The sequence below is a fragment of the Sturnira hondurensis genome, unplaced genomic scaffold, assembly GCF_014824575.4.
Source record: "Sturnira hondurensis isolate 20B ecotype Veracruz unplaced genomic scaffold, ASM1482457v3 Scaffold0022319, whole genome shotgun sequence".
NCBI classification, from domain to species: domain Eukaryota; kingdom Metazoa; phylum Chordata; class Mammalia; order Chiroptera; family Phyllostomidae; genus Sturnira; species Sturnira hondurensis.
In genome coordinates, this window is record NW_028094950.1 from 5,966,285 (window position 1) to 5,994,188 (window position 27,904).

Genomic DNA, 27,904 nt, shown 5'->3' on the forward strand with positions numbered 1-27,904 from the left:
TGAAGAGACGGGTACACAGGCGATATTTGAAGATGCAATGACTGAGAATTTGCTAGGAAAGAAATTGTGTTCCATTTGTCTTACTCTCTGTAAAGTTAGAAGAGAGTCTGGTGTGTGTGCACGTGTGTACGTGCTGTATGTGTAGATGCATGTGTGAGTGTGTGTGTTGTGTTAGCCCAATGATCATTGGACCACCTTATCCCAGTGGGAGCATTTTCTCTTTATCCTGGTTTATTTTACTTATTTATTCTGTCCTTCTCAGCCTGAAATAGTTTCCTTATTTCATTATACAGTTTGGAAGATACATGTTGTATTTATTTCTTTTTTAAGGAAATTATATAATTAACAGCATACTTTTCTATTAAGATCTGAAGTTATTTGATATCTCAGTCCTGGTCTCAAATCCGAAAGGACTTGATCACACTATTCATTGAACTCCTCTCTTCCATCCTCCTTGTTTGTGAGGTCTAAAATTAGAGTTTTACCATTTCCCTCCTGGTTGATATTAAAGTTCTCACATTGTGCAAAGTGGAAAGTACCCACCACAAAGATTGTGTCAATATTTTGTGATACTTGCTTTATTGTATACCTTTCCACTGAGTCATTGGCAATCTACCCACGAATCCACCTTAGTCTTGATGCTTCCAAGTATATTAAAGCTAGCTTGTTTTNGAGGCAACCATGCATTGATGTTTCTCTCCTTCCCTTCCCCTCGAAAGATAAACAAACAAATAAATAAATCTTTTTAAAAAAGAAACTAACTTTAAATGCTTGATTTTAAAAAAAACTTTTGGAAATAAAATATATCATAATTGATATCAAAAACCTGATGGGCAGATTAAACATAGGCTAACCTGCAAAGTGGACTAGTGACGTGGGAGAGAGATCTGGAAGGAACCGCAGTGGCCACAGAGCAGAAACACGGAGTACGAAGGGGGGCCTGCGAAGTTAGGAGGCTGACAAAGTCCAGCCTCCCTCTGAAGAGAGGGGTACACAGGCGGTATTTGAAGACGCAATGACTGAGAATTTGCTAGGAAAGAAATTGTGTTCCATTTGTCTTACTCTCTGTAAGGTTGGAAGAGAGTCTGGTGTGTGTGCACGTGTGTGCGTGCTGTATGTGTAGATGCATGTGTGAGTGTGTGTGTTGTGTTAGCCCAGTGATCATTGGACCACCTTATCCCAGTGGGAGCATTTTCTCTTTATCCTGGTTTATTTTACTTATTTATTCTCTCCTTCTCGGCCTGAAATAGTTTCCTTATTTCTTTATACAGTTTGGAAGATACATGTTGTATTTTTTTCTTTTTTAAGGAAATTATATAATTAACAGCATATTTTTCTATTAAGATCTGAAGTTATTTGATATCTCAGTCCTGGTCTCAAATCCGAAAGGACTTGATCACACTATTCATTGAACTCCTCTCTTCCATCCTCCTTGTTTGTGAGGTCTAAAATTAGAGTTTTACCATTTCCCTCCTGGTTGATATTAAAGTTCTCACATTGTGCAAAGTGGAAAGTACCCACCACAAAGATTGTGTCAATATTTTGTGATACTTGCTTTATTGTATACCTTTCCACTGAGTCATTGGCAATCTACCCACGAATCCACCTTAGTCTTGATGCTTCCAAGTATATTAAAGCTAGCTTGTTTTTAAAGTAAATAAAACAAAAGAGCTATTCTTACATATATATCATTAATTGATTAATTTATGAATTTTTTTTTCTGATTCATTCACCCACCTCTGGCACATGCTGCTCGTCTTTGCATTTGTCACTGGTGTCACTGGTGTCACTGGTAGGGCCAGATTGTTGTTCCTTATGATTTGGGAGTGAGAAGACTATGGGGAGAAATGCCCTGCATGAATTAGGGAGCAAATCAGAGTAAATGAGCTTCGAGTAACGGGCTGGAGATTTCTTCTTCACAAATACCATGTCTGAATGCTATGATATCTATTTGGTTGCCAAGAGATATTATGGAAGCCTTAGAATATTTATGGAAGGATTGACTACTGTGTTCCAGGCTTTCTGGAGGAAATAGAATTTTGCATTGATCTTAATAGTATTCCATTACATTTAGAGTGTATACACTTCATAAAGAACTAGTTTGTCATTCACCCAAGTACCAATGTATGACACCTATACAGGTAGCATTTAAGTGCCCAATTTTAATTTTATCACACATGAAAGCTGCTCCAAATGATCAGCTACCTTTGGTCTCTTCTGTGCAGAAGCATGAAAGGGCTAAGTGCTGAATCATTAATGGCTTTTGGCTTAGTGGGCTCTTCAGCTGATAGAAGCTAACAAAGCTGAGATCCAAAGAAAAAGTGAATGTCACTCAATGATAGCTCCGCATGGAAGAAGAGAAGAAACACAATCCATTTATGTGAGATTCTGAAACAATTTTTGTTTGTTTCTGAGGTGGTAATGTCCATGGCCATCGGCAGAGAGGATGAGAATCACATTTTAGTTCCGTTGAGGCATACTTGGTATTCTATGATAATAGGAAGAAACGGGAAATTTTCTGTTTGTTTTTTTTTTCCTTCCCCTCATCAAAGGCTTATAAAAACAACAGGTTACTTCTCGTTAAAATTGCCACATCCAGGTACCTTCTCTATTGATTGTCTAAACATCAGGCAGAAACTGTTTTGGTTCCAGATTTACCACTCCTGGCGCGTAACCTGACGTAGATAGAGCCTCGGCTCCCTCAAGTGCAGGGATGTTTCCCCTTTTCCTGCAGCGCTGGAGAGAGGGGCAGAGATGAGGTGTAACGTAGTGCCTGGTGCTGTGCTTGTGGTCCATGTACACACTAGCTATCAGTAGTGCTGTTATTGTTATTATGCCTTCTGGGATTCCCCATTGTTTTCAGTCTTATTTCCTTAAGCAGCTCGCAGAACTACCATTGGTGTTGGTTATTTGGAAAGCACAGTTTTCCTTTTAGAATGACTTACTTGTGACTTAAAATCCCTTTAAACTAGACCTGGACTTTCAGCTACAGTAAGAAGTTAGTTAGGTGGTTGTGACAGTCGGTATGTGCATAGCAACCAAACTCTTATCTAGACTTACTTTCCCCCGAATATGAGAGTCTGGCCGCTGCCATCCCACCTGCTGGCACTTCTGGTCATCCCAAACAGTTCCTGTTCATTTTCAACCGCCTAAGTGCCTATTGGTCTCCCCATGACATGCTGTGTGTGAGCGAAGATGCACAGTCTCAAGACTCGAAGATGTCTGTTCATCTCAGCGGTGGCTGTGAGGACGGAAGAGCTCCGTAAGCCAGGAACTCCGTGAACTCTATCGCTGTGTTGCTGTCCTAACGCTATCAAGTCCCCGTTAACTAACAGCTCAGAGGCAGCACTTCGGAGGCCCACACACTACAGATTCTAATTTAGGTAGGTCTGCGAAAGCTAGAATGTCGAGAGCCGTGGTTTCACGGCACTGAAACATGAATTAGCCTCCGGGCAATGCATTAGCTCACCTAACTGGGGCACAGGGACGCCAATTTGTTTCAGGCATGCTACTATCAGGCCAAGTCTCTCTCTGGGTTTTTCTCACTGCGTCGGTTTCATTTTCTCACCCTGCACACAGGCTGTCCCTGTACAGTGAATCAGAGGACCATTGACAACCCCAAATGTGTATCTTTCAAACTCTGTGATCCCCAGAGCAAAGGTGTCTTTCCCTCCACTTCCATGGGCCCCCTGCCCCAAGCCCCAGGGAAGCACCCCCAGACCAGGGCTCACTGAAGCCGGGGGAAGGGGGCTCTCTGAGTGGACTGACTTGGATTGAGGAGGCTGCATTTGGGGAGTGGCAGCCCCATTACGACTGCGGGACGTGGGTGAAGGGAGAACAGTGGAATGGTTCTGCAAAGGAAGCCAAAGGCCTAGGCTCACACAAATGACAGCCATCACCGTAAGTGTGAGGGAGGAAAGGAGGAGAGACTTATAATGAAGAAAAGAGTCTTGCTGTCCTTGTGAAATGCCTGAGGTCTATTCATTAAACCAACCACTCTCCTGTTTGAGATTAGTGTGACTTTGCCCTGACCAGTGTGGCTCAGGTGGGCATTTGTTCTGCAGATGATGAAAAGGTCACTGGTTCAATTCCCAGTCAGGGCAAAAGTCTGGGTTGCAGGGTCAGTCTTTGGTTGGGCCGTGTATGAGAGGCAACCAATCGATGTTTCTCTTTCACATCAATGGTTTCTCTTCCTTTTTCTTTCTCCCTTCCCTGTCTCTAAAAATAAATAAATGAAATATATAGAAAAAAGATTAGTGTGACTGTCACCTCAGTTTGCCTGGGAGAGTCCTGTTTCATTCCTGTTTTCCTATCATAACTATTAAAGTCATCACTTTTCAGTCTCAAAAGTGTCTCAGTTTGGACAAGTAACTCTTCAGTCAATGTAAGTAAGACCCGTTGTCCATTAGACTTCAGCCACCTTGCCTGTCTCAAACCTCCCTGTTCCTTTGACTCAGCAGAGCTTTGATTGGAATTTCAGTCATGTCTCTGCCTTTTCTTTTCCAGCCCCAATGTCTGGTAGTCCACACTTGCAGCCCTTCTCAGGGTATACATATTCTCACCACCTTCTTCCCTCCTACTGGTCACCTCACTTTCTTCCCCTCCCAGGATTCCTCAGGATTTTAACTAGTGGTGGAGAAGCCTCTGTGACCTGCCTGGCTGCTCAGAGCACCTCTGGAAGTAGACTTTTTCTTCCAGGAATTGCTTCCTGTTAAATGCATAGTCACTTTCTAAATGATGGCCTTTCTGTCTGTGGTTTTTGTTTCTGCAGAATACCAGCTCCCAGGACTCAGTCAGGCATGGCCCAGGGTTTCCTGCTCTGTTGTACAAACTATGCTAACTGAGGTTAGGGTGAGGATGAATAAAGCAATTGGCATGGTGGGACTATGGTAGAGAAAAAAACAATTCTTGGTGATGGATTTGCGTTTTCTTCACAGCCAGGAAGGAAGCAGCCTGTGTTGCTTTGGCCAGCCACCTGCTGGCTGTGCTTCTGCTGATTGGTGGCAAAGAGAATGGATGAAGCTGAAGGCTACCTGAATTCTACCTAAGAAAGGATGAGATAGGGAAGGGAAGTAAAGGGCCAAGGAAATAAGGTATGCAGAAAAGGGAGGGGGCAATGCTGAGGCCCTGGCCCCCTCTAGGGGTGACCCCTCCTATTCCCCAAAGGCAGGGTGTTCCCACCAGGTCACCTTCTATAGCATATGAGACGGGGTCCCTGAAGCCGGGCAGTGTGACAGCCCTAGTGGGGTGGGGAGAGGTGTCTGCTGTTTGCAGCTGAGGATTGGATCAAAAGCTGCTGCAAGAAGTGCTTCTCAGATACAATGTGTCAAAAAGGGTTTGGGGGAAGTTTTTGTTTCATTGGAGAAGTAATATGTATTTTTGTTCTGTCTCTGTTCAAGGCACTGTTAAAAACTCTGGGGATATTGTCACGGGGCCCTGTGTTTCTCTTCATCTAGCTGTTCATCATATCCTCTAATGAACTGGTAAAGGTTTCCCTGAGTTCTGTGAGTTGCTCTAGGCAATTCATCAAACCCAGGGAGGAGGTTTTTGAAATCTCTGATCTATAGTCAGTTGTTCAGATGCACAGGTGGTAGCCTGGGCTTCCCCGTGGTGTCTGACGTGCACTCATGGGAGGGGGTGGGCAGTCTTGTGGGCCTGAGCCCTTAGCCTGTGGGTTCTGAGTGGTCTCAGGATAGATAGTATCAGAATTCAGTTGAATTCTTGGGCACCCTTCTGATGCCTGGGAACTGCTTTTGGTCTGGAGGGAACCTCCACGTATTTGGTGACTAGCAGTGTCAGAGTAAAGTGTTTGCGTGAGTAGCAAAGAAGACCCACAGGGAGGAAACACACAGTAGGGAAGAACGGCGTTTCTCCTTACGCAGCTTTGCCCCCGCTGTATTATCTGAATGTACAATAGTAGACAGAGCACTCCGCTCTGGAAAGAGCCCACATTTTAGTCAATGGGGACAATGAACAAATATAATGAACAAATTAAAGAGTGTTTTTGATGAAGTCAAGTGCTAGGGAGAAAAATACAGAAGGTGTGGGGGAGCTGGGGAACTGGAAGGCTGGTGGTCAGGGAAGGTGATTGCAAATTTAAAAAGCAGTCAGGGTAGACTTCAGAGAGAAGGTGACCTTTGAACAAAGACTTGGAGATGAAGAAGAGAACCAGACAAACATCTGGTACAAAGCTTGCCAAGCAGGGGGAACAACCCACACAAGGTCCCTGGAGTGGATGTGTTTCTGGTGTGTTCAGAAATAGCGAGGCTGGTGTGGCTGGGGGTAGTGGGGGAGGTGGGGAGCGAGGCACCTAGGCTTGCTGAGAGATTTTTAACTTTGAGAGAAGGAAGTCCTGGGCTCCCACCGGAGGCTTTTCATTGCACCACTGCCTAATGCATCTTGATGGATATTGTGCGTGTAACCGCTGCAAGAAATCTTCAGTATTTGTTTCTTTTGAATGTGACACAGCATCAATTCTTTGTACACTGTCCTGTGTATTCATTCGGATTACAATCAGCTCTGTTTACAGTACAAGGCTTTCCACCCAGAGACATTTGTGGCTTGAATGAATGAACAAAGGGATGAGCTGAGGAGGCCGGTATTTTAGCCCCCTCCCTGTCCATCCTCACCTGAACATCTCCACTTTACTGCCTCCACACCCTTTCTCAGCTTGGGCTCTCGTCCGCTGCCTGCTCGTTCACCTGTACATTTCTGCCTTCGTCTTCGTTTGCCCCACTCTCCCCCTCTTGAAATGCTCTGCCCAGACCTTCATTAAATCCCAGCTCTGCCTATTGTTAAAGACCCAGGACAAGCTACTTTGGCTCCAGGAAGCCCCTCCAGACCCTCTGGCTTTCATTGCTGTTCCTGAGACTCTGTAGTGGACTTCCCCTGATACCTTTCATCAGCTTAGTCTGTCGTGTCGCCGCATCACTGCATACTGCGCTCTTTCTCTGTGTGTTGGGCAACGAATACACAGATGAAGGCTAGCATCCCAGAGAGATACTTTCACCATCTTTACTTTGTAGAAGCTGGTTGGGTAAGAGGTTCAGATTTGGCTGGTGTCACACAGATTAATAAGCAAGGAGCGCACCGGTACCCAGTCCTACACCAGACAAACAATAGTCATTGTCCCTCCTACTCCAGAAAGGGTTAAACTAATATTTCCTTTTCACTCCACTTAACCCCGCCCCCTTCCTGGAGCATTTAAAGCGGCCGCGGCCGAGGAAGCTTGTCCACCGCGGGATGCCGTAGGGCCACTGCCCCCCGCGACTTGGGCCGGGGCCACTATGGAAGCTTCTGAGTTGGCGGCGGCTGTGATGCCGGGCACCGCGGAGGACGAAGAGGAGACGATCCTCTACGACTTGCTGGTCAACACCGAGTGGCCCCCGGAGACAGAAGTACAGGTGAACCCGGCCCCTCTAGAGCCGCGGCCCGCTTGTCGTAGGCGCTGCCCGGGCAGAGCCACGTAGGAAGAGCCACGTAGGGGAGTGGAGCGGGGCTCCTCGGCTCCGCAGCTTGTCCCGTTGCCTTAGCAACGGTTCGAGGACTGGCTGGGGTCTGGGTTCCCTACGTCGGGCTCCTGAGATTCTTTCCCGGTTCCGAATGCGGTGTCGCGGGTCGGAACCTCGGGCTCTGGTTCTGTCTCACTGGAGGTCCTTGGAGGGGAGTTGCAGCGGTGGCCTCCAGGGTCCTCGTAGTTGCCTCTCGGGGGTTTGGTGCCGCGGGCCGGCAGATCTGATTTTCAGCTGGAGTGGGAGTTTTCCAGGACCCAAAGTCTTAACAACTTCCGGCGAGCCGCCAGGAGCGTGGCATCAAACCTTTACTCCCGCTCGGAGCGGGACTGTTCCAGTTCTTGTGTATTTCATTACATAAGCAATTAATAAGTGTATGTGTGTGTCCGTCCGTGTCCCAGAGACTGTGCCTGGCGCTGGGCATACAGAGGTGAAAAACTTCCGTGGTGCGTGCACTCTAGAGGGGAGACGACCCCGTGAACATTTCTTATCACCCAGAGTCATAAGCGCTGTAATAGCGGTATTGAGTAAAAGGCCCCAGTTGGGTTCTCTGCTAAGGAAGGGGTCGTAGGGCTTGGTAACCTGGAATGGAACTTGGGGTTATCAGTTGTATCCTAGAGAGGACCTCCCAGACGCGAGGTAAAGAGTAAGAGTCCACATTTATCCAGCAGGTATTTATTGAGTATTTACTGGCACAACTAACATGTGCCAGTCACTGGTTAGGCTCAGATGATGCAGCCAGAGCGAGAATGCCTTTTAAAGGTCATGGTGTCCAGCTCATATAAATTCTCTCTTACAAAATCTTTCAAAAGTGGTTCTTTTCTGGAGAAACTTCATTCTCTTGCTCATTGTCCTATGAAATTTTGTCGTTTTTCTTTAACCTCTTTCCCAATGCCGTTTCTGCTTGTCTTGAATAATGTATTTTGTAGGCTGGCAGAGATCTGTATATATTATTGTTTTTCAGGTATTTATTTAGTTCCTGTTTGTTTTTAACAGTGTGAATATTTTGTAGGTTACGCACAGGAAGCAGTTGCTGCTGCTATTGGCTGGATAAGGATAAGTTTCCACTCTTTAGTGCTCACTGATTAATTACAGTAATGTTTCACAATGCTTCATTTTATACATTGATTTAAAGAATAAGCACAGTATCAACTTACATTGAAACCTCATGGCCCTTTTTTTGTTCTGTTGATTTCAACTGTCAAACAACAGGCTCTTGGTGGGTAACTACACCTGATTTCTTTCTTTCTTTATATTTTTATTGGATTCATTTTATATCCCTTCCCAGGACCAAACTTTGCCTTACATGAAGTGGATGATCATTTCATGTTTGTTGAGTGAAATAACTATTTTGTGCTTTTCAGCCATATTTGTCTGCATTTACTCTATGTTCATTGTTCCTTTTTTAAACAGCATATTAGTACATCTTATTCAGTATTTGTAGTGCTTAGAATTGTTTAGCCTACACAGTGTGTACTCTATGCTCGACTCCTTAGTGTAGCCATTATATGTCAGTGTGTGCCCTAGTAGCATTTTCTCTGTGGATATACAATGTTCAATAAATTTGCTTTCAGACCCGAGTTTATTGATCTACATGACCCCCTTTCCTAAAAGCAAAACTTGTTTTAGGTCTCTGGTTACCCCAGCTGAGCTGAACTGGGTTCTAGGTTGAATGTTGCCCTTGACTTCTCTTGTTTTTGGACCAAGGTTTTGATATGAAACAGTTTCCAGCCTGAATCCTTCCTGTCCTGTGCCGAATTCACCATCACATGCGCAGTGTACTCCCACTGTTTCCCCGCCTGCTTTTACTTGATTCTGTCTATAAGTAGTTTTTAAATACTGCTCATTTGTACTCAGTGCTCTGAGCATTCACAGAAGAAATAGAACTTTTGCATATTGTATAAGGATTACTAGAAAATTCTTAAATGTAATTTTTTTTATTTGCAGCCTAGAGGCAACCATAAACATGGTGCATCCTTTATCATCACAAAAGCAATTAGAGGTAAGTATAACATGTATTCTTCTATGTCTAAGTATATAGTTAGCAGAAAATTTACTCCCATTTCTTTCATAACTGTGCTGTTTTAGAAAGTTTAGGGATTTTAAAATGTGTTTTTTAGACTTATAATACAGCACTCGACGAAAGTGAAGGACATACATGTTACTCGAGTTTAATTTTATACATGTATATATTTTCATGATATGTGATGTGTATATATACACACACATACACACTTTGAATGTAGAGCAAATGTATGGCCCAAGTTAACCATTATGGGTGTGATCAAAGAAATGAAGAAAATCGAATCCAGTGTGAGTGTCAGAGAGTATTTGACAGTGTCAGGATGAAAAGACAGCCCTGGCCAGTGTGGCTCAGTTGGTTGGATGGTTGTCCAGTAACCGAGAGGTTGTGGGTCCAGTTCTCGGTCAGGACACATACCTAGACCATACCTAACCCCTGGTCTGGGTGTGTGTGGGGGGCAGCCTCTTGATGCCTCTCTCTCTCCTCCTTCCTCTCTCTCTAAAAACAGTGAAAAAATGTCCTCTGGTGAGAGTAAAAAACAGTGACAGGTTGTTTTAAGCGGTTAACGTGATGTTTCAGGTACATTTGTTGAGAGTTATGCAAATTACAAATTGATTAACCAGGGCATTCATTTAACTCCTCCTGGCAGACTTTGCATTTGAGCTCACAGATCGGAGGGGGTATTGAGCAGAAGGCACATTGAACTTGTGCTTGGGAGGGCTTTACTGGTATTAATTAGAAACCTTTCCAGGCCAGTGAGGTAGATGCTGTTAGGAGTTTATGTGCTTAGGTGAGGAAACTTGCCCAAGGTCATGCCTTTGGAATTCGCCTGAATGGCTTCCTGGTTCTAAAGCCTTACTGTGTTATACTGGTGAATATTACTTCTAAAGACAAGACTCAGTTGCAAAGGAGGTGAGTACTTGAAATTCCCTATATTTTAAAAAAAGGTTTTATTTATTTATTTTTAGAGAAGGGAAGGGAGGGAGAAAGAAAAGGAAACATCACCGTGTGGTTGCCTCTTGCACGCCCCCCCCTACCAGGGACCTGGCCCACAGCTCAGACTGTGCCCTGACTGGGAATCCATCTGCAGACCCTTTGGTTTGCAGGCGGGTGCTCAGTCCACTGAGCCACAACCAGCCAGGGCACCTGTGTTTTTTTATCATTTGGCAAAGATAAAATCATTTTCTCTTCTGATACAAAAAGCATTAGCACATTCAATTTTCATTATCACAAATGCTTTGAAATTTAGAAAATATATACAAGTAATAACATTTACTGTAGAAAATTCACAGAATATAGACAACCACTAGCTAGAGTATGTATTAAATTATTCCTCATTTTGCCACTCAGGGCTAATCTGTTATCCTTCAGGATTTTTCCCAGTGATATACACTTAATTGTGTACTCGTGTTCACACACATACATATTTTAAATGAGATCACATAAAACATTTGTCAATAGTGTGTTAGAGATTATGTTTTCATGGACTTCCCCACTTTTGGATATTACTATAACTTAAAACTTTCCTATAAAGTATAAAATGTTTTCCTAATTTTTCATAAAAATACTTTGGTTTTAAGGGTGATTACTATGATTTCTACTTTATTGTTTTATTAAAGCCTTTTGGCAAAATTTAATATCTCAAATCATGTTGACTTTTGGTATTATTAGGAAATACTTTGAAGTTTTGAGTACACCAGCTTGGAACTTAACATAAGCAAATACATGATCTTGTCAAAGTCACAGCGTATATCAGATTTTATCTATTTTCTTACTTTAAGAGTTGCAATCTTCAGGTTTGTTTTGTAACAACTGAGTCTGCCATGTGTTTTAGAAATTCACCATTAAGAAATCTAATTTGAAAATGATTCCTCAAGAACAGCTGATTCATATTTGGCTCTGCTATTCTTTTTGTTACAGACCGTTTGTTGTTTTTACGCCAATACATCTGGTACAGGTGAGTCACCAGTTACACAGAGAAACAGTATGAATGTCAAGTACAAACAGCATTGTCTTTTTACGGTTTAAGTTTTCAGAACTGAATTGTGATTGTGACACAGACGCTGACACTCAGCTGAGCCCGGTTCGTAAAACAGACGTTTCCAATGGTGGGCGTGCCCGGTCAGGATGTGTCGGTAGATCAGGGTGACTTTTGTTCCCGGAGTCGTTACCAAGAGTATTTCATGATAGCTTCTGTTTTCACCGATAAGCGTTCTCAGCCTTATCTTCACTGACCACATGAAGGGTCTGTAGCTTGCAAAGCTTTTAAGAAATTTTTTTTTATTGTCATATTTCTCTTGTGGTCTGTATTCAGCTGCTGTGTATCAGAGAAAGTTCTTAGGTTTCAGTTCTTGGGTACTTCTGAATTCTTTAGAGTATTGTGCGTGTTTTCAGGCACAGTGCTAGTTTTGAGCCCTAAAAGGAACAAAAAACGGATTATTCTGACAGAGGGTATGATTCAGCTTTTAGATACGTGTGTAGGAATTGTTTTGTGGAATTAGCACAGATAGCTTTTTCTGTGAGGGCATCTAATCTTAAAAGCTACAGAGATGATATAGTTACGTAAAAGAGACCTTTGGCTCTTTGGGACCAGCTCCAGCGTTTTCTTCGTTTACTGTGTGTGTGTGTGTGTGTGGTTGTGTGTGGGTAACACGATTACACTTTAAGTGAGCTGATGTGTTGGTTGTGGTTTCAGCCCGGCACCCTTTTTGCTCCCCGACGGACTGGTTCGCTTGGTTAACAAACAGATTAACTGGCATTTGGTCCTTGCAAGGTAAGAGTGTATGAAATTCATATAACACTTCTCTAGCTGGACTAGCATTTATATTTCATTATGGCATTGGGTTTGGGGCCCTGTGGCTTAAAATCTCAGTATTTATTGCCTATAAATTCCCTTTGACACATATTGTTAGTATTGTTTAAATGTGTTAATTCAAGCTACATTTGAATCATTCTGTGTGCTTTTGTACCAAATGCTCACCTGATTGTAAGGTCAAAAGTTGGATAATGAAAACATGGGGAGAAATTAAAGATGACTTTACCTTCTTAAAATCCTTCCGACTGTGGGGAAGACTGCTGCCAGTGCTCACACAGATTTTTCTTCCTTCTCTCTCCCCCGGGACAGCAATGGAAAGCTTTTGGCCGCTGTTCAAGATCAGTGTGTGGAGATCAGGTAATTGTTAGTATTTATATTAAAATTTACTTTGAGAAGCACTGTACTTATGGGAACTAAGAGTTTTAAAGGGGGCACATTTAAAGGGGTTTACTGTTAATTCACATAATTTGGTGAGGTGTCAGACATCAATTTTGCCAATTAAAGGATGAAGGGTACTTTCTTAGAGGAGAATGTTTGTCTTTCCACTTTCTCAGATCATTCTCCTGTCTCTTGAGGAATTTCACTTTCTCAGTAGATGACGCATATTTTCCAGAAGTCTGGAAATCACTCTTGTTTGACTGTTTGCTGCGAAGTCAGCTAAGCAGATGCTCAGGGAAGTACAAAAAAGTAGGGGCACTTGGCTCTGTTGGCATGAAGCTGTAGACGGACCATGGGTCTGCACGAGGCCAAGGTTAAGTGTACACAAGACCAATGATACTCTCTGTCCTCTTGAGACATTCAGTGTCATTGCATACAATTCTAAAAGACTTCTCTTAGCTGGGCTTTCCAAGCGCTTTATTTTTATTTAACGCATCAGTTATGGAAGAGATAAAACAATATTGACATACTCAGGAAAACGAGTTTGTTCTTTGGGAAGTGATTGAACAGCAGACAAAGCCCACGGCCTTTCTAAAAGTGGGATGGCTCCTCTCTCTGGCCAAGGCCTAACTCCTAGTTCTCAAAAAATGAGCAGGAATTTCAGGACGCTTGGACAGATACCAGTCAGAGGTTTTTGCTACTTCATTATTCTTGACTAACAGTAGTATTAATGAGAATTCACTTGTGACCACATTGATTTTAGCTTTCTTTTGTGGAGTTTTTTCTCTTCGCATTTATCTAAACAAACCTGGACCCCTCAACTTGCTGGGGAGTAGTCCAAGGGTTTGCCCCCACTGCGGTGTAGACTTCCGACGGGCGGTTCTGTGATCCCTCTTAAAACCATCAGGATAAAAATATTTGGCCACAGTGAAAGCCTTTCAATACTACATTACTTAATTTGGCTTGGCTCTAATAGGCAGGTTTCTGTTTTTTAGCAGCATCATTAGGCATCCCGTTAGCACAGGAAAGGGCTGGTGTTTCCCCTCCCTTTTGTCGCAGTTATGTGACAGACTGGTCTTTCTGGGAGTTGTGCTCATGGTGTGACCACTCGTCTGTTTCAATTAGATGTGTTGGGCCAACACTGGTTAATAATATTGTATGGGCCTCAAGTGTGCATTTCTATGGTACATCTTCTGTTTATTGCACCGTGTGCCCACCACCCAAGGCCAAATTTTTCTCCATCACCATGTATTTGACCCCCTTTACCTTTTCTACGCCCCAGCCCATTCCCTCTGGTGACAGCCGTACTGTTTTCTGTGTCTGTGAGTTTTTGTTTATCTTATTTGTTTATTTTTCACTTTAACTTTTATATCACACATATGAGTGAACTCCTGTGGTTCTTGGCTTTTTTCCTCTCACTTATTTTGCTTAGCATGATATTCTCAAGGTCCATCCATATTGTTGTAAATAGCTGCGTTTCATCTGTTCTCGTGGCTGAGCGGTGTTCCATGGTGTACATGTACCATGTCTTACCCAGTCACCTATTGAAGGGCACGCTGGCAGTTTCCATGTTTAAACTCACTGCGGCTTGTGTCACTTAGTTCCTGGTCTAGCTCCATTTCTGAGGAAGAAGAAAGGTAGGGGGAGAGTATTGTCACTGGCGAGTGGGCCTGGTCTGAGGCCTAGACCCACCTCTGTGGGAGGAGAAGTGGTGCAGTGCCGGGAGGAGGGGCCGCGCCGTCTGCGGTGTCCGTGGTTACACGGTGGTTCTCCGCGGTGCTGTTATGGTGAAGCTGTTGTCTGACTTTTGTGTGTGTGTTGCAGGTCCGCAAAAGATGACTTTACATCTGTTGTTGGGAAATGTCAAGGTAAGAGTTTCCAAAGTGTCTGAAAACTGAAAATTTCGAATCTGTAATAGTTTATAGTGTCTCTTAAAAGTCGGAATACATATTAAATAAGTATTTATTAGCAGGGATTATTAAAAGTGCTTGCTACAATAATTTTCAAACATCTTAACTGATTTCTCTTACTGCCTTAATTTTGCTTTAGGATGTGCATTTTGGAGGAATTTGGAATTGAAATTTTTTTAAAAGTCTAAGCCACATTTGTGATAAAGTATTTGCAAGTGTCTATAGTCTTTTATTTTGAATTCAATGAAGAAATAAATATCTTGGTATAAGTCAAGAGTTGGTCAAGTAGAGACTGGTAAAATAAAAAGTCTGGGGTTTTATTCTTTGATATTGTCAGCAAGAATTTACTGGGCATTTTGTGTGTGTGTGAACCATTCCCTGACACTAGGGGTGTAGTTGCGAGTGGGAGGCCTGGCCCCTTACCTCACACAGACACTCAGGTACACGGTCATAGACTATAGCCCATCTGCTGGAGGAAAAATGCAGAGCTGGGTGTTGGTCTCTGAACGGGAGTGTGAGTTGAGATTGCCGAGGGAGGTGACTTCGGAAAGCAATGGTGAGACTGGGCGGAGGCAGGAGCAGCGGGAGTGATTCCAGCTGCCAGAGCGTTTTACTTGCAGCCTGCAGTCCCGTCCACCTGGCCCTGTGTTTGTTGAACAGGCACGAGTTGCAGGAACGGTGGTGATGACAGACCTGGTCGTCGTGAGGACAGACGTTCGTGGTGTCCTCACCGTGTGCCAGGCCTGTGTTTTCTCATTCAGTTGGAAGAACGTGGCACACAGACTTTATCTCACAGCAGCGTGAGGATAAAATGAATATTGGACGGTAAAAGCGAGCTCGGAGAAGGGAGGCACTGGTGGTTTTGGAGTCTACAAAATGCTGAAACACAGGATTTCCTGAGTGCCCCGCAGGAACGATCGCTGGTCGTAGGCTCCTCGTCAGCTGCACCATTGGTGGCCTGGGCTGTTTCCTTCTAACTTTTCTCATGGGCGGCCATCCAGATATATTGAGATTAAAAGTTAAGTGCTGTAAAAATGTGTTGAGTTCTCATGTGAATGGTGGTTTTTTAATGCCCGAATCAGTATTCCTAAACAATTCCACGTATACCAGTGGATAAGGTAGTAACAGAGTTCTTTCCGAGTTTTCTTGACTCATAGTGTGTATGAGTGGGCAAAAGTAGGTTTACAGTGGTATGTGAAACAGTTTATTCTTGTATTATTCATTATATTATTTTCCTACGACCACCGTGTACCTATTTTTGCCCCACTCTGTGTTGTCACTTAAATGCAAATGTAAAACTTGTTACATATTTGTGTAAGCTCATTGCCCCTCGTTGTTATCTGTTCCTTCTGCTCTGTTCCCTGCATGGTTGGTGGTGCCCTTACCTGTATCAAGCCGGATGTATAGACCTTTTTTTTGCTTCTTTTTCCTTCTCTCCATTTCCTCTTTCTTCCACACGTATTCACTAAGCTGCCAATTCTTGCCATGCACTGTGTGTCTGCAGTGAGGGGCAGAGGTAGGCTACCTAGGTTGAAGGTTTGCAGTCGCCCAGGGCAGAGAGAGGTACGTAGGTCATTGCCGGCCTGCAAGTGACACCGTGGAGAAGCATGCCCTGTACCTGCAGGTCCCGGCGTGCGGTCCAGTGGCTTTTGCCTCCCACCTCTGCGCTCAGCCCTCACAGCCCCGCTTCAGGCTGTTCACGGTTTTACCTGCTTTTGTACGGCTGTCTCCTGACAGCGTTTAGTGCCGTGTGCTCTTCGCTGATCCACACTTCGTGCACTGCTGGCCAAAGTCATCATCGTTGAAAGAGGATTCTCCCTGGTTCCCCTGTCATCTGGATATGTCACCTTGGAAAAGTTATGTTTCCTCTCTGAGTCTCAATTATCTGTGATATGAGTACAATTTTATAGGTTGGGTTGTGGAAAAGTTATATTTGCTAGTATATATAAAGCTCTTAGCATAATGTCTGACACTTTCTCAGTACTTAGGAAACATCAGCTATTGCTACTGCTACTTCCTACTGCTGGTATTCTGCTAAAATCTGTCAATTGTTTGCCGTTGACTATAGAGCACAGATTCAATTTCCTGATTCAGGACACGAGACCTTCCACAGTCTCTCCGTCCTCTAAGGCCCCCCGCCACGTGTCCTGTGTTCTCGTAGGAATCAGCCTGCAGTTTTCCAGCCCCCTTGTGCTTTACATGCCCTCCCACAGAGGGTTCTCTTGCCCAGGAGCGCGCACCTTCATACCTAGTGAATTAGTTGTGCGTAGCAAATTCCAGCCTCAGCTTCTCTGGAACCTTCCCTCCCTACCCTGTCACCACCATCTTTCTTAGTGTTTCCTTAGGACTTGGTGGGTGCTGTGTCATCTGTGCCGTAATCTACTTTTGCTTTTCTAAGTGCCAGTTTGCTGGTCTATTTCACAATCAAGTTATAATCCTTTGAATGCTAGGCTCCTGTTTACTCAAAGTTTATTATTTTTTATTGCTAGTGCATAGCACGGTGTTCAACTCATACTAGGCACACCATTTTTGGCGTAGAAATTTTGACCCTATCACATGGGTATTGGCACTTGGGAACTATGAAAGTGATTTTTGTGAGCCAATGTATGAATAAATTATACATTTCTTATATAATATGTTCATATTATGCATATGTATATTTGTGGATAATTATGATATTTATAGTTTTTATTCCTAATGTACACAGATGTGTGTACATACCATTAATGGAACAATAGGGCAGATGAGTCCTTTTTGCTTGGTATCCTTTGAAATTTTCAAAGCTTGGGATGCTAGCATTTTCTGAATTTACTTTCCATAGTTTCTTTACTATAGAAACGACAGTAGAAATTACGGTAGACTGGGCCTTTCTTGAATAATGTGCAAGGTTCACAAGTTCCCAGAAGAATAACTTGAGGGTGGTATTCAGTTGGGTTTTCCCCAGCGCTGCCCTTTGGGCGGGTGAGGGCGTGGGGAGCGAGCCCCCTGTGGGCTTCTGAGAAGCGTATTTTCACTGTGGGCCCATCAGCTCGGGGACCTGTTTGAGCTGTAGAGTTGGATTCCTGCTCTTAGCCTGTGAGCAAACAGACAGATATGCAGGTTAGTACAAAAATGGGAAGCTCAGTCCTGCATTTCACACAAATTACATTATTTATTGGCACTTTGGTGTGCACAGCGCACCTGGCAGCACGGGGGAGGTGCTGGTGCTCTGAGAGGTGGTGTTCTATTTGGTTGGCTTCTGAACGTGGGGATGCGTGACCTCAGTGCTGCGGTGATTGCTTCTTTCCATTTCATGTAATGTGAGGTAACGACCATTCGCTTGTTACCCGACTCGCCTTGATGGGAATGACTGTCGTGTGCCAAATGCTGTTCCATGCGGATGCCCGGAGACGCACAGCAAACTGTGGTCAATGCATTTGTGAGACTACGTGTTGCAGAGTCTGCAGCTGAAATGGGGGCTATTTGGTTCCACTTTGTTATCTTTCAGTCATTGTTTTATAAAGTGTGGGCCATTTGAACATGTTTTCAATGTGGATTGCAGCTTGTTTTGGTTCTGTTTGCCAGGCCATAAAGAGTAATCCAGTCTTCTCTTTTCTACATTGAAGAGTGACCTAAAACCAGAAGATGGAATTAGACAATTTTAAAGCTGTACTGTGTTAATCGAGAGATTGTCCTCTTACTCCTGATTTCGAGGTACTGTAGACCCGAGCCTCCTAGTGCGGAGCCACAGCTTGCTTACTGTGGGTGGCCAAGGTCCCATCAGCCCTCCTCTGGTCTGGGAGCCTGTGGCAGCCCAAGCTCAGACTGGTCCCCTCCAGTTTCCAGCCGCCTCATCAGTTTACTGTTCGGTGCCTTACAAACATGATTTTCTGTGTGTGTCTTGACATGAAAAAGGTTGTGAAGCATAGACTATTTGAAGCACCCAGATTTTGAAATGAAACATTTTATTATAGAACTGTGATTCAGGAGCCTCAAGTTATATGATAACCGTTTTTCCCATTTTGTATTTTTTGGAGAAAAATTTTTCCTGTTGAAAAAATAGTACACATTCTCAGAAAAGAGTTTAGACACTAAAAATGAGCAAAAAATAGAAAATAAGGTAAATACACTGCCTAGAGAGAAGTAGTATTAACATTTTACGATCGGTTCTTTGAGACGTTTTTCTTTAAGGACCTGTTACTGTAGGTATGTGCTATGAGAGTGAGATGTTTCACAGTCTGCTTTCTTCACGTAAAGGTAGATGGTTAAGTCTTTTGGTTTGAAGTTTAATCACTTTCCAAAGCATCTTGTTTTTGCTGGGTAACATCCTAGGTGTTAGGGTGTAGGTGCCCTGACTACCCAGATCATCCAGACAGTGCCTGTCACTTGGGTCTGCAAGCAGCGAGCAGCCCAGCGTGGTACTCGACCCCTCAGGCAGGTGGGAAGAGCGTCGTCAGGCCTTCGTGCCGACCCTGCGTGTCACACAGGCGGTAGGCCATTGCATCTGTGCTCGGGGTGCTGGTTTGCTGGTTTCATTTTACTTTTTAATGTCGTTCCGGTTCGGTATTTGAGTAGTGCTGGGCTCGTAATATACGTTGGCAATGTTATTTCCCTTTCTGCTGCAGCGAAAGTTTGTGTAGAATTGGAATTATTTATTCCTTAAATGTTGGATAGGATTTACTAGTGACACTTAGTTTTCTTTGTGAGTACAGTTTTAATTCCTAATTAAAATTTTTAAGTAGACATAAACTATTTAAAAATTCCATTTAAATAAAACTATTTAAAATTCCATTTTCCTCCTGTTTCATTTTTCATGGAATTTTCTTCTGAATTGTGGGATATATTGACTTAAAATTGTTTATAACATGTCCTTATCCTTTCACTGTCTGTCAGACAGTGACACTTTACATTGCACGACCCATGGAGAGGAGCTAAGAGGGGAATGCTGGAGGGAAGCGGGTCTCAGGTGGAGGGGGCAAAGGTGGAAAAACTGGGACAACTGTAACAGCATAATCAATAAAATGTACTTAAAGTAATTCCACATGTGAGTGAAGTCTCCTGGAACTTGTCCTTCGCTGACTGCCCTATTTCACTTAGCCCAACGCTCTCCCGGTCCATCTGGGCTGTCACAGAAGGCGAGAATTCTTTCCCTTTTATGGCTGAAGAGTACTCCATTGTGTAGCTACACCACAGCTTAAGGTTCCTTTTCTGCCTCACTCACTCTTATCTGGAATGCTGCCTTGCAAATCTGTTTGTTTGAAGTTTAATTAAACTGGGATAACATTGGTTAATAACATTATATAAGTTTCAGGGGTGCAATTCTGTAATACATCATTTGCGTATTGCATTGTGGGCTCACCCTCCTCCAGAGTTTGGCCTCCTTGAGTCACCTTGTATTTGACTCCCTTTACTTACCTTCTTCATCCTCCTCCCACCCTTTTCCCCTCTGGTAACCAGCATTCTGTTGTCTGTGTCATCAGATTCTAGTGCCGCTTGGTAGCTCCAGACTCCAGTCTTGTCTCCTCAGGTCACTGAGCTTTGCACGTCCTGTGGGCGGCCCCTCTGCGTGCCCTGTGGTCCAGGGGGCATTCCTGGCAGAAGCAAGGCGATCCTCCTGCCAGTGGCTGCAGACTTTCTCGGCCTGTCCTGTAGCACTGGAAAACCAGCTCTCTGACACGTTTTTCTTCTGTGCTGAGGGCCTAGTCTGAAACTAGTTCCTCTGTTTTATTTTAAATTACAAGTATTTGAAACAAGTTGAAATAGTACAGAAGTAGAGAAAGTGAAGAAAAGGTTATTTTTTTCTGTTGGCATTCTCCTCTGTTGTAGGAGTGGGAGCCACACTGTACGTTTTTCCCTCTTGGTAGAAATTCAGGCTGTGTATGGTGGCTTGTTTGCTGCCTCTGCGTCTCACCCATCGTCGTCGTCTTCTTCTGTCTCTGACAGTGCTGTAAACGACTTTCGGTTTGTCTGTGGTGTGGTTTTCAAAGTGTGATAGCTGTTGCCGTAACACCTTCCTGGAAGTGATACCTGTTCAGACCCCCCTGACAAAGATGTAATCGAGGCCATTTTTTCTGTCCATTGTCAGCACCATATGTTGCCTGTTGTTAAAACGGTCGTCAGCTTCTCAGGCAGAGGGAAGGCACCTCTGCTTCACTGCGTATCTTCAGTGACTGGACACAGCATATGATGTGTCTGCTTTCATTTTTGTAAATTGTTAGGTCGTACCCTTTGCCTGTATTCCTCTTAGAATACTTGACTTTTCTTACTGGTCTGCAGTGCTTCTACATAGTATGAATGCTAACCTTTGTCATATATTTTTATCGAATAAATTTGTGTTTTAAATTTGTTATGGTATCTATTTTGGTCTGCTTTTTTTTGTAATTGCATTTTTCTTTTTTTTTAAGGAATGCATTTTTTAAAGATTTTAAAAAATTTATCTTTAGAGGGGAAGGGAAAGAGAGAGGGAGAGAAATATCATTGTAGGGTTGCCTGTCCTGCGTCCCCTGCTGGGAACTGGCCTGCAACCTAGGCATGTGCCCTGGCTGGGACTCGAACCGTGATCCTTTGCTTCACAGGCCCGTGCTCAATCCACTGAGCTACACCAGCCAGGGCTCTTTTTTTCTTTATGACTTAAAGGTTCTTGTCATACTTAGTTCATTTCTTCTAGAATTATAGAAATTGTCTCGTTTCTTCTACTGACACCATTATTTCAGTCATTTAAATATTTAGCCTCTCTGTCTGTCTTTCTGGCCCCACTAGTTGAGTCTGTCTCACTGGCCTTTGATTTTAAAGTCAAAGAATTTTTTAAAAAGATTCCACATATAAGTGAAATCACGCAGTATTTATTTGTCTTTCTGTGTCTGACTTAGTTCACTTAGCATAGCACCCTCTGCAAATAAAAGGAACAGATTCATAGACAGGAGAAACTGCTGGTTGCCAGTGGGGAAGGGGGTTAAGAGGTACCAGCTTCTCGTTACAAAGTAAGTCACGGGAGGTGACGTACACCACAGGGAGTGTGGCTGAGAACACCGTAATAATTTCGTGCGATGGCTGGACTTACTGCGGTGATTACTTCACAAGGTATGTAAATGTTGAATCACTGTGTTGTGCATCTGAAACTTACCTAACATATGTCAACTATAATTTAAAAAATTAAAAAAGTCAAAGAATGTGAGAGATTGTTCATCAAACCTTTTGTTTTGCAAAAGAGGAAACTGCGCCTCGGTTATCCTCCACGGTCACACCGAGCCGTGTCGTTTCGTGGCAGTGCTGAGTAGAGCCCACGCAGGCTCCTCACGTGTTAACCCTTGACCGTGTCCATTTCATGCCTGGGGAGTGAGCGCTGGGCTGACGGGCTGCTTTAGCGCCCCAGCACCCGTCATGGACCAGCATCCTGGGCACTGGTGATCCCATTACGGACTGAAGGGGCGTAGGGTCTGACACCTTGGAGTCTATTCTTTAGTGAATAAGGAAGACAATAAAAAGTAAGCAAACAAATGTGGAATTGCTGTTTGGCATAAGAACTGTGAAGGAAATGAAATCACGGGAATGGAGGATAATAATGGGTTTGAGGCTGCAAGACTAGGACCCTTCCTCAGGGTCCACGGCTGCCCCTGAGGAAGTGCTATTGACTTTGGGCCCTGGAAGACGGCGGGGAGCCCAGAGGCTTCAGGGAGAGTGTTCCAGGTGAAGAAAGACCGATGCAAGTCCCCAGGTGGACGGGAGCTGGAGTGCTGGGCGGGTGGGGCAGCGGGAGGGGCTGCGGCCAGTGCAGGGTGTGAGCAGGTGTGAGTGTCACCGGGGAAGTGGCTATTGTCAAATGCTGGCTGACTCCACCCCAGCCCTTTGAGTGCTTTTCAGACAACTGTGCTGATGAATGCTTTGTAAACACCTGTCCTGTTCCTTTCTCTCCAAAACCACACAGGCAGCTGGAAGAATCCAGTGGTCAGTCTGTATTTCCCAGACACATATAATTTGTTATGTAAACTTACCTTGTGATGGAAATGTATCTTTATCTGGGTCAAAACACATGCTGTGTCTTTTGGAGCTCCTGGTTATGACTAGAAGTAACAGTAAAAACAGATCCCCTTCAGGTGGAACTTGTTTCAGAACAGGTAACAGAATGTGGTGCATAAACCCGTTCGTCCCAGCCAAGGGAAAGGAGAGGAAACGTCTGTCATCTCAGTTGCATAGTGACCACCGGACGGCGCTGCCCTGTTTCTGTAGCACGTAAATGTGCTCAGGGCTTCACACTGTCCTCTGGGTGTTGTTTACGGTGTTTTATGTGGGTCTTCTGTTCTTGTGTGTCGTTTTGTGCCTTGGTTTACTTCCAAGTTTGATTTTTTAAAACTATCTGAAGACAGAATTCGTTTTTTCAACCCATTTTGTTAACATTAAAGGAAATTCCTTTTCCGGAGCATATGCAGTATCTTCTCAGGCCTTAATAAAATCCACTGGACTCCTGTGTGGAAGGGCCTGTTGGATTATTTGTGCAGGCTTTCCCCCTGTTGATAAATAGTCAAAATAAAGTCATTGATGTCTGGTGTACTTTTTCTGTGTACAGAACATACACTACAGAGGAAGGAGGGAGTCTGAACTGACAGTGTTTCTTTTAGATGGGGAGTAGACTTCAGTTATGGAATTCACTTTCAGTTGTTTGCCACCCCTTGAGTCGTTACTGCTACCTTACCGAGCTAATACAGACCTTTCTGAGAGGCTTGGACTTTGCCCATCAGTGAAGCATTAATCCTTTGTGTTTCAGGTTTCAGGATGGCGATGTTGACTAATACATTGCCTTTGACTTCAGGGAGATCAGAACCTTGGGGGGCAATAGTTATGTAAACCACATAGTAGGATGCAAACGCTGTGGAAGGTTTTTGTATGTCATTTGTGGGGTCCTGAGAGGAGTGCAGTCAGTTTTTGAAAAGTGTCAAGGAAGGAGGTAACAGTTGGTCCTCACAGGTTGTAAACAACAACCCTTTGAGTAATGTTGGAGATGAACATTCTAGGTGGAGGCAGCCATGTGTACGGAAGACAGAGAGGCTCAAGGATGCCCAGTTTGCCTGTTTGCCAGGTGGTGGTGGTATTGGTGGGTTATTAGATGTGTGGAGAAGGGGGTGGGGGGGGCTGCAGAGCAGTGAGGGGACTGGTTAGAGGACCCTCCCAGATGTGGATGGGGGAGTTTGGACTTGACTGTCAGATATGGAGAACAGACCGGGGTCTGTAATCAGCAGAAGGATGTGATCTGTTCACTTGTCTGTGAAAGATGTCTTCCGATGGTACCGAGGAGGGCTCAGGGGAAGAGGCTGAAGGTGGGAAGGAAGAACCAGGAGGGCCACGCAGCCTGGACTGGACGTTAGCAGGGCCCCCCCGCCCCCCAGCCCCCAGAGGAGACGGTAAATGGCGGATGCATTTCTGAGGCAGCCCCTAGGCTGCATCCCGGCTCTGCACGTGCTGTGTGGGGAGGCAGGACGCCTAGGCTCCAGGCTCTGATGTGCCCTGGAGCCCTGATCACTTGGAATTCTGGGTGGCGAAGGGGAGGCACTGCTGCTACCTTCTCTTCAGTCTGGAGTTGCAGCAGGGTGGGGGAGGGGGGACGGGAGCAGCCGAAACCTCGGACAGCCCTGACGCAGTTTTGAGTTTTCAGTCCCTCTTTCTCGTGCTTCTGGATGGCTTTTCTCTTTGTTGCTGTGCCGAAAAATTTGAAGGAGAAAAAATGCAGTGTTGGATTATCAAGGTGAAAATCATTAAAATTGTATACTTGTGTGATTTACTAAGAACAGTACTTGATTCACCTGCATAATGTATATTTTATATGTGTGTGTGTGTATGTTTCCAATACTGTCAGCGTAATCCTGCTTTGTGTTTCCTTGACATCTATATTTGATATATTTAAAAGCTCTCGCTCGAAGTTTTTAATTTTTGCTTTTAGAGGAATTGCACTCATTGGATTGGAATTATTTTCTGCTCATTCTCTCTCTGTGCTTTTGATCTTTTAACTCCACAAATATCTGAGTTATATTATGCCTGAACCTTTACCAGTCTAGGGCATGCTCAGCATGCAACAGGTCGCTGGTGTGGTGGGCTTTGCTCCTCAAGTGCGTGGGCGGGGCCAGCTGTGGTTCACGTTCCCGCTCTTACTTGGAGCATCAAGGAAACGGGGTTCCTGGGAACCGCCCCCTTCTGTTGAACGGGAGCACGCAGGTCCTCAGGGGACGACGACTGCAGTTGCAGTGGCTGTAAGTGTTGGCCGTGTTTGTGATATATTGTTAAAAGCACTCTTTTCTTCTCGTTCTAGTTCCCAAAGACCCGAAACCCCAGTGGAGACGTGTGGCGTGGAGCCACGACTGTACCCTGCTGGCCTACGCAGGAAGCTCGGGAACCGTGCGGGTGTTTGACCTCGTGGGCAGTGAACTCTTCGTTATTGCCCCAGTATGTACATGCCTTACACCAATAGCATACTTTCTGGGTGCTTCTTATGTGTAGGTGCTTGAGTGAATGAATGTGAAGAGAGGGGAAATAAAAATAGAAATCTGAATAATAAATTGAGAACTTAAGATGCTCAGAGTCTAGTTAGATGTCTGTGCCTGGAATAATTTATTCTTTGTGTTTTGTGCTGCAGTGTCCAGATGCAGCCCACCCTTAGTGAAACGTGGCCGTACGTAGATGCTGCAAAGAGGTGCCGAAAGCTGTTACACCTCGCAGTGAGGGAGGGAAAGTCAGTGGGCTGTCACAACAGCAACAGCCTTGAGAAGAGTTAGAATTTGTTACCCTAAAAGGGGTACCAATTGAAAGGGAGAGTGGAGAAAAAGGTTCCTGCTAGCAGTAACTTGTGTATTTGTATAGTGCTTCATGCTTTGTCAATGACTCTGATATACTGTGTTCTTACTATTCGCAACAGCCCTTCGAGTAGATCGGGCAGACATTGTCCTCATTTTACAGTTTAGAAACTGAAGCTGGGAGAGTCTCCCTCCATGGCAGTTGAGTAACGAGTGTCTCTCTCAAGAATCCAGTGCTTCACACTTTGCATCCTTCTGCCCGAAGTGAACAGGGTGCTGGGCCAGTGGGTCAGTGGTTCTGACTCCGCTGCATCTTAGAAGCACCTGAGCTTCGTAAAGAAAAGTAAAAGCAAATTACCTGGCTGCTCAGGCTCCACCCACAGCACCTCTCATTTAATTGATCTGAGTGGGCTTTGGCATTGATATTGTTTGCAAGTTGTTGAGCTGATTCTAATGAGAAGCTAGGGATGAGAAGCAATGATCTGGAGAAAGATTTCTGTTCAGAAATAGTGAGTGAAGAACTTGAAAAAGTGCACTGGGCTCATATTACAGAAGTCCTGGGGAACCAAATGAGAGGTTTGGATTGCTGTTTTCTGGACCAGCACTGTCTGATACAAATGTAATGAGAACTTTATTTATGATTACATGTAACTTTGAGTTTTCTTTCAAAGAAGAGTTATAAGAAACAGGTGAAATTTATTTAATATATTTTATTTAATCCAATAAATTCCAAATATTTCAACATTTAATCAATATAGGTACTTAGTTGCTGGAAAAAGGTTGGTGCTGGTGAGTGTTTTTAAATGTCCTTTCCTTTACAGTTGCTGATGAAGCAAATGGGAAGGTAATTGGAGACTTCTTAAAAAATTTGTTTTAGCTCCTGTTGCTGCTGGAAGTAGACATCAACATTCGAAGGCTTATATCTGAATTCTATGTCTTAGAATTCTCTGAGGCTGAATGGGGGCATTTCTCTCCCTCTCTCTCTATTTTTGCCATGGAAGTCCAGTGAGCATTAAATCACTTATCTAGGTGCATAACTCATTCAAAGAGGCAGCTGTGGTTCCAGTCTGCAGTTGAGAGGCTGGTCTAGACTTGGGTGTCTATTTCTGGGCACCCGACTTGCCTGATTCTTCACTGTACAGATTAGTTCTGGGGCTGTCTCATACGGAGTACCCCTGGTAAGGCCAATGTCTCGGGTTTCTTCCACATATACATTCGTTAACGTCTGTGTATCTTTTTAGTCACTTAATTTCCCTCTCTTCTGCAGGTATCTAGTTTGGCAGGTGATCTGAGCTGCGCCGTTGCTGGGCTGATATTTTTAGAATATAAAGCAAGTGCGCAGTGGTCTGCAGAACTCCTAGTCATCAATTACCGAGGAGAACTCAGAAGTTACCTTGTAAGGTAAAAATACAGTACTTTACTTGGGGAGACGTACTTGGCAACAATGTTTATTTCTCTGGCTTAGTGTCGGTTTTCTTTTTGTTTTTCAGCATTTTTTAAAAATACTATTTATTTATTTATTTATCTTTAGAGGGGAAGGGAAGGAGAGGTATACCAATGTAAGGTTGCCTCTCGTGAGTCCCCTGCTGGGAACTGGCCCGCAACCCAGGCATGTGCCCTGACTGGGAATCGAACCACGATTGTGTGGTTCGCAGGCCTGCACTCAGTCCACTGAGCTACACCAGCCAGGGCTCAGCATTTTATTATGAAAAATCACAAATATAATCGGAAGTTTGAAAGACTTGTATAGCGAAAGGTCATATACCTCAACTTGAGTTCTGTTGGCATTTTTACTAAACTTTGTGTCAGGTTCTGTCCTCCCTCTATGCAGCTGCTAATCAGTCTCATTTCTGAATGGATTTCAGAGTCAGTACTTAAATACTGTAGAGTACCTGTCGTTAATTAAAGGTCTGTATTTGTCTATCGTTTTCTTTTGAGACAAAATGTGCATAGAACAAAACACAGACCCTACACGCACCAGCCAGTGAGTTACAGCAAAAGCATGTGCTGCTGAGTTCAAACACCCACCAGGATGCAGGACGTTACCGCCATGCTAGAGTTCCCTCGTGCCCCTTTCGGCAAATCTCTGTCCACGCTTACTCCCAGAGCAGATACTGTTCATACTTTTTCTATCACAGATTAATGTTGCCTGTTCTATTAATCCCCATTACTGGACTCAGACTTCTAAGTCTTCATTCAGCATGGTCTGAGATCCATCATGTTTTGAGGTATATCAGCAGTGTAGTCCTTTTTCTTGTTGATTAGTATTTCATTCTGTGAATGTTGCGTGTGTCTTAGTTCGGGCTGCTCTAACAAAGTACCGTGAACTGTGAGGCTTATCAGCAACAGAAGCTCATTGCTCACAGTTAAGAAGGCTGGAAGTCTGAGTTCGGGGCACCAGCACGTTGGGTTCTGGCGAGAACATTGTTGTGGCATGCAGACCACTGACTTCTCTTTGTAGCTGTCTGGCCTCCTCTTATTAGGGCACAAATCCCATTCAGGAGGCCCCA

At 44.1% G+C, this 27,904-nt stretch overlaps 1 protein-coding gene across 1 annotated transcript in view; it reads left to right on the top strand.

Moving 5' to 3' along the window:
* The first annotated feature begins 7,241 nt into the window (after positions 1–7,241).
* NBAS (NBAS subunit of NRZ tethering complex) overlaps positions 7,242–27,904 on the top strand; it is a 248,103-nt gene continuing 227,440 nt past the window's right edge. Inside the window, exons 1-8 of the mRNA XM_037035490.1 lie at positions 7,242–7,403; positions 9,459–9,513; positions 11,455–11,491; positions 12,230–12,307; positions 12,659–12,706; positions 14,552–14,595; positions 24,914–25,047; positions 26,662–26,795. Coding sequence (XP_036891385.1) covers positions 7,287–7,403; positions 9,459–9,513; positions 11,455–11,491; positions 12,230–12,307; positions 12,659–12,706; positions 14,552–14,595; positions 24,914–25,047; positions 26,662–26,795 — 647 coding nt within the window. The 5' untranslated portion in view covers positions 7,242–7,286. The remainder of the gene's footprint in view (positions 7,404–9,458; positions 9,514–11,454; positions 11,492–12,229; positions 12,308–12,658; positions 12,707–14,551; positions 14,596–24,913; positions 25,048–26,661; positions 26,796–27,904) is intronic.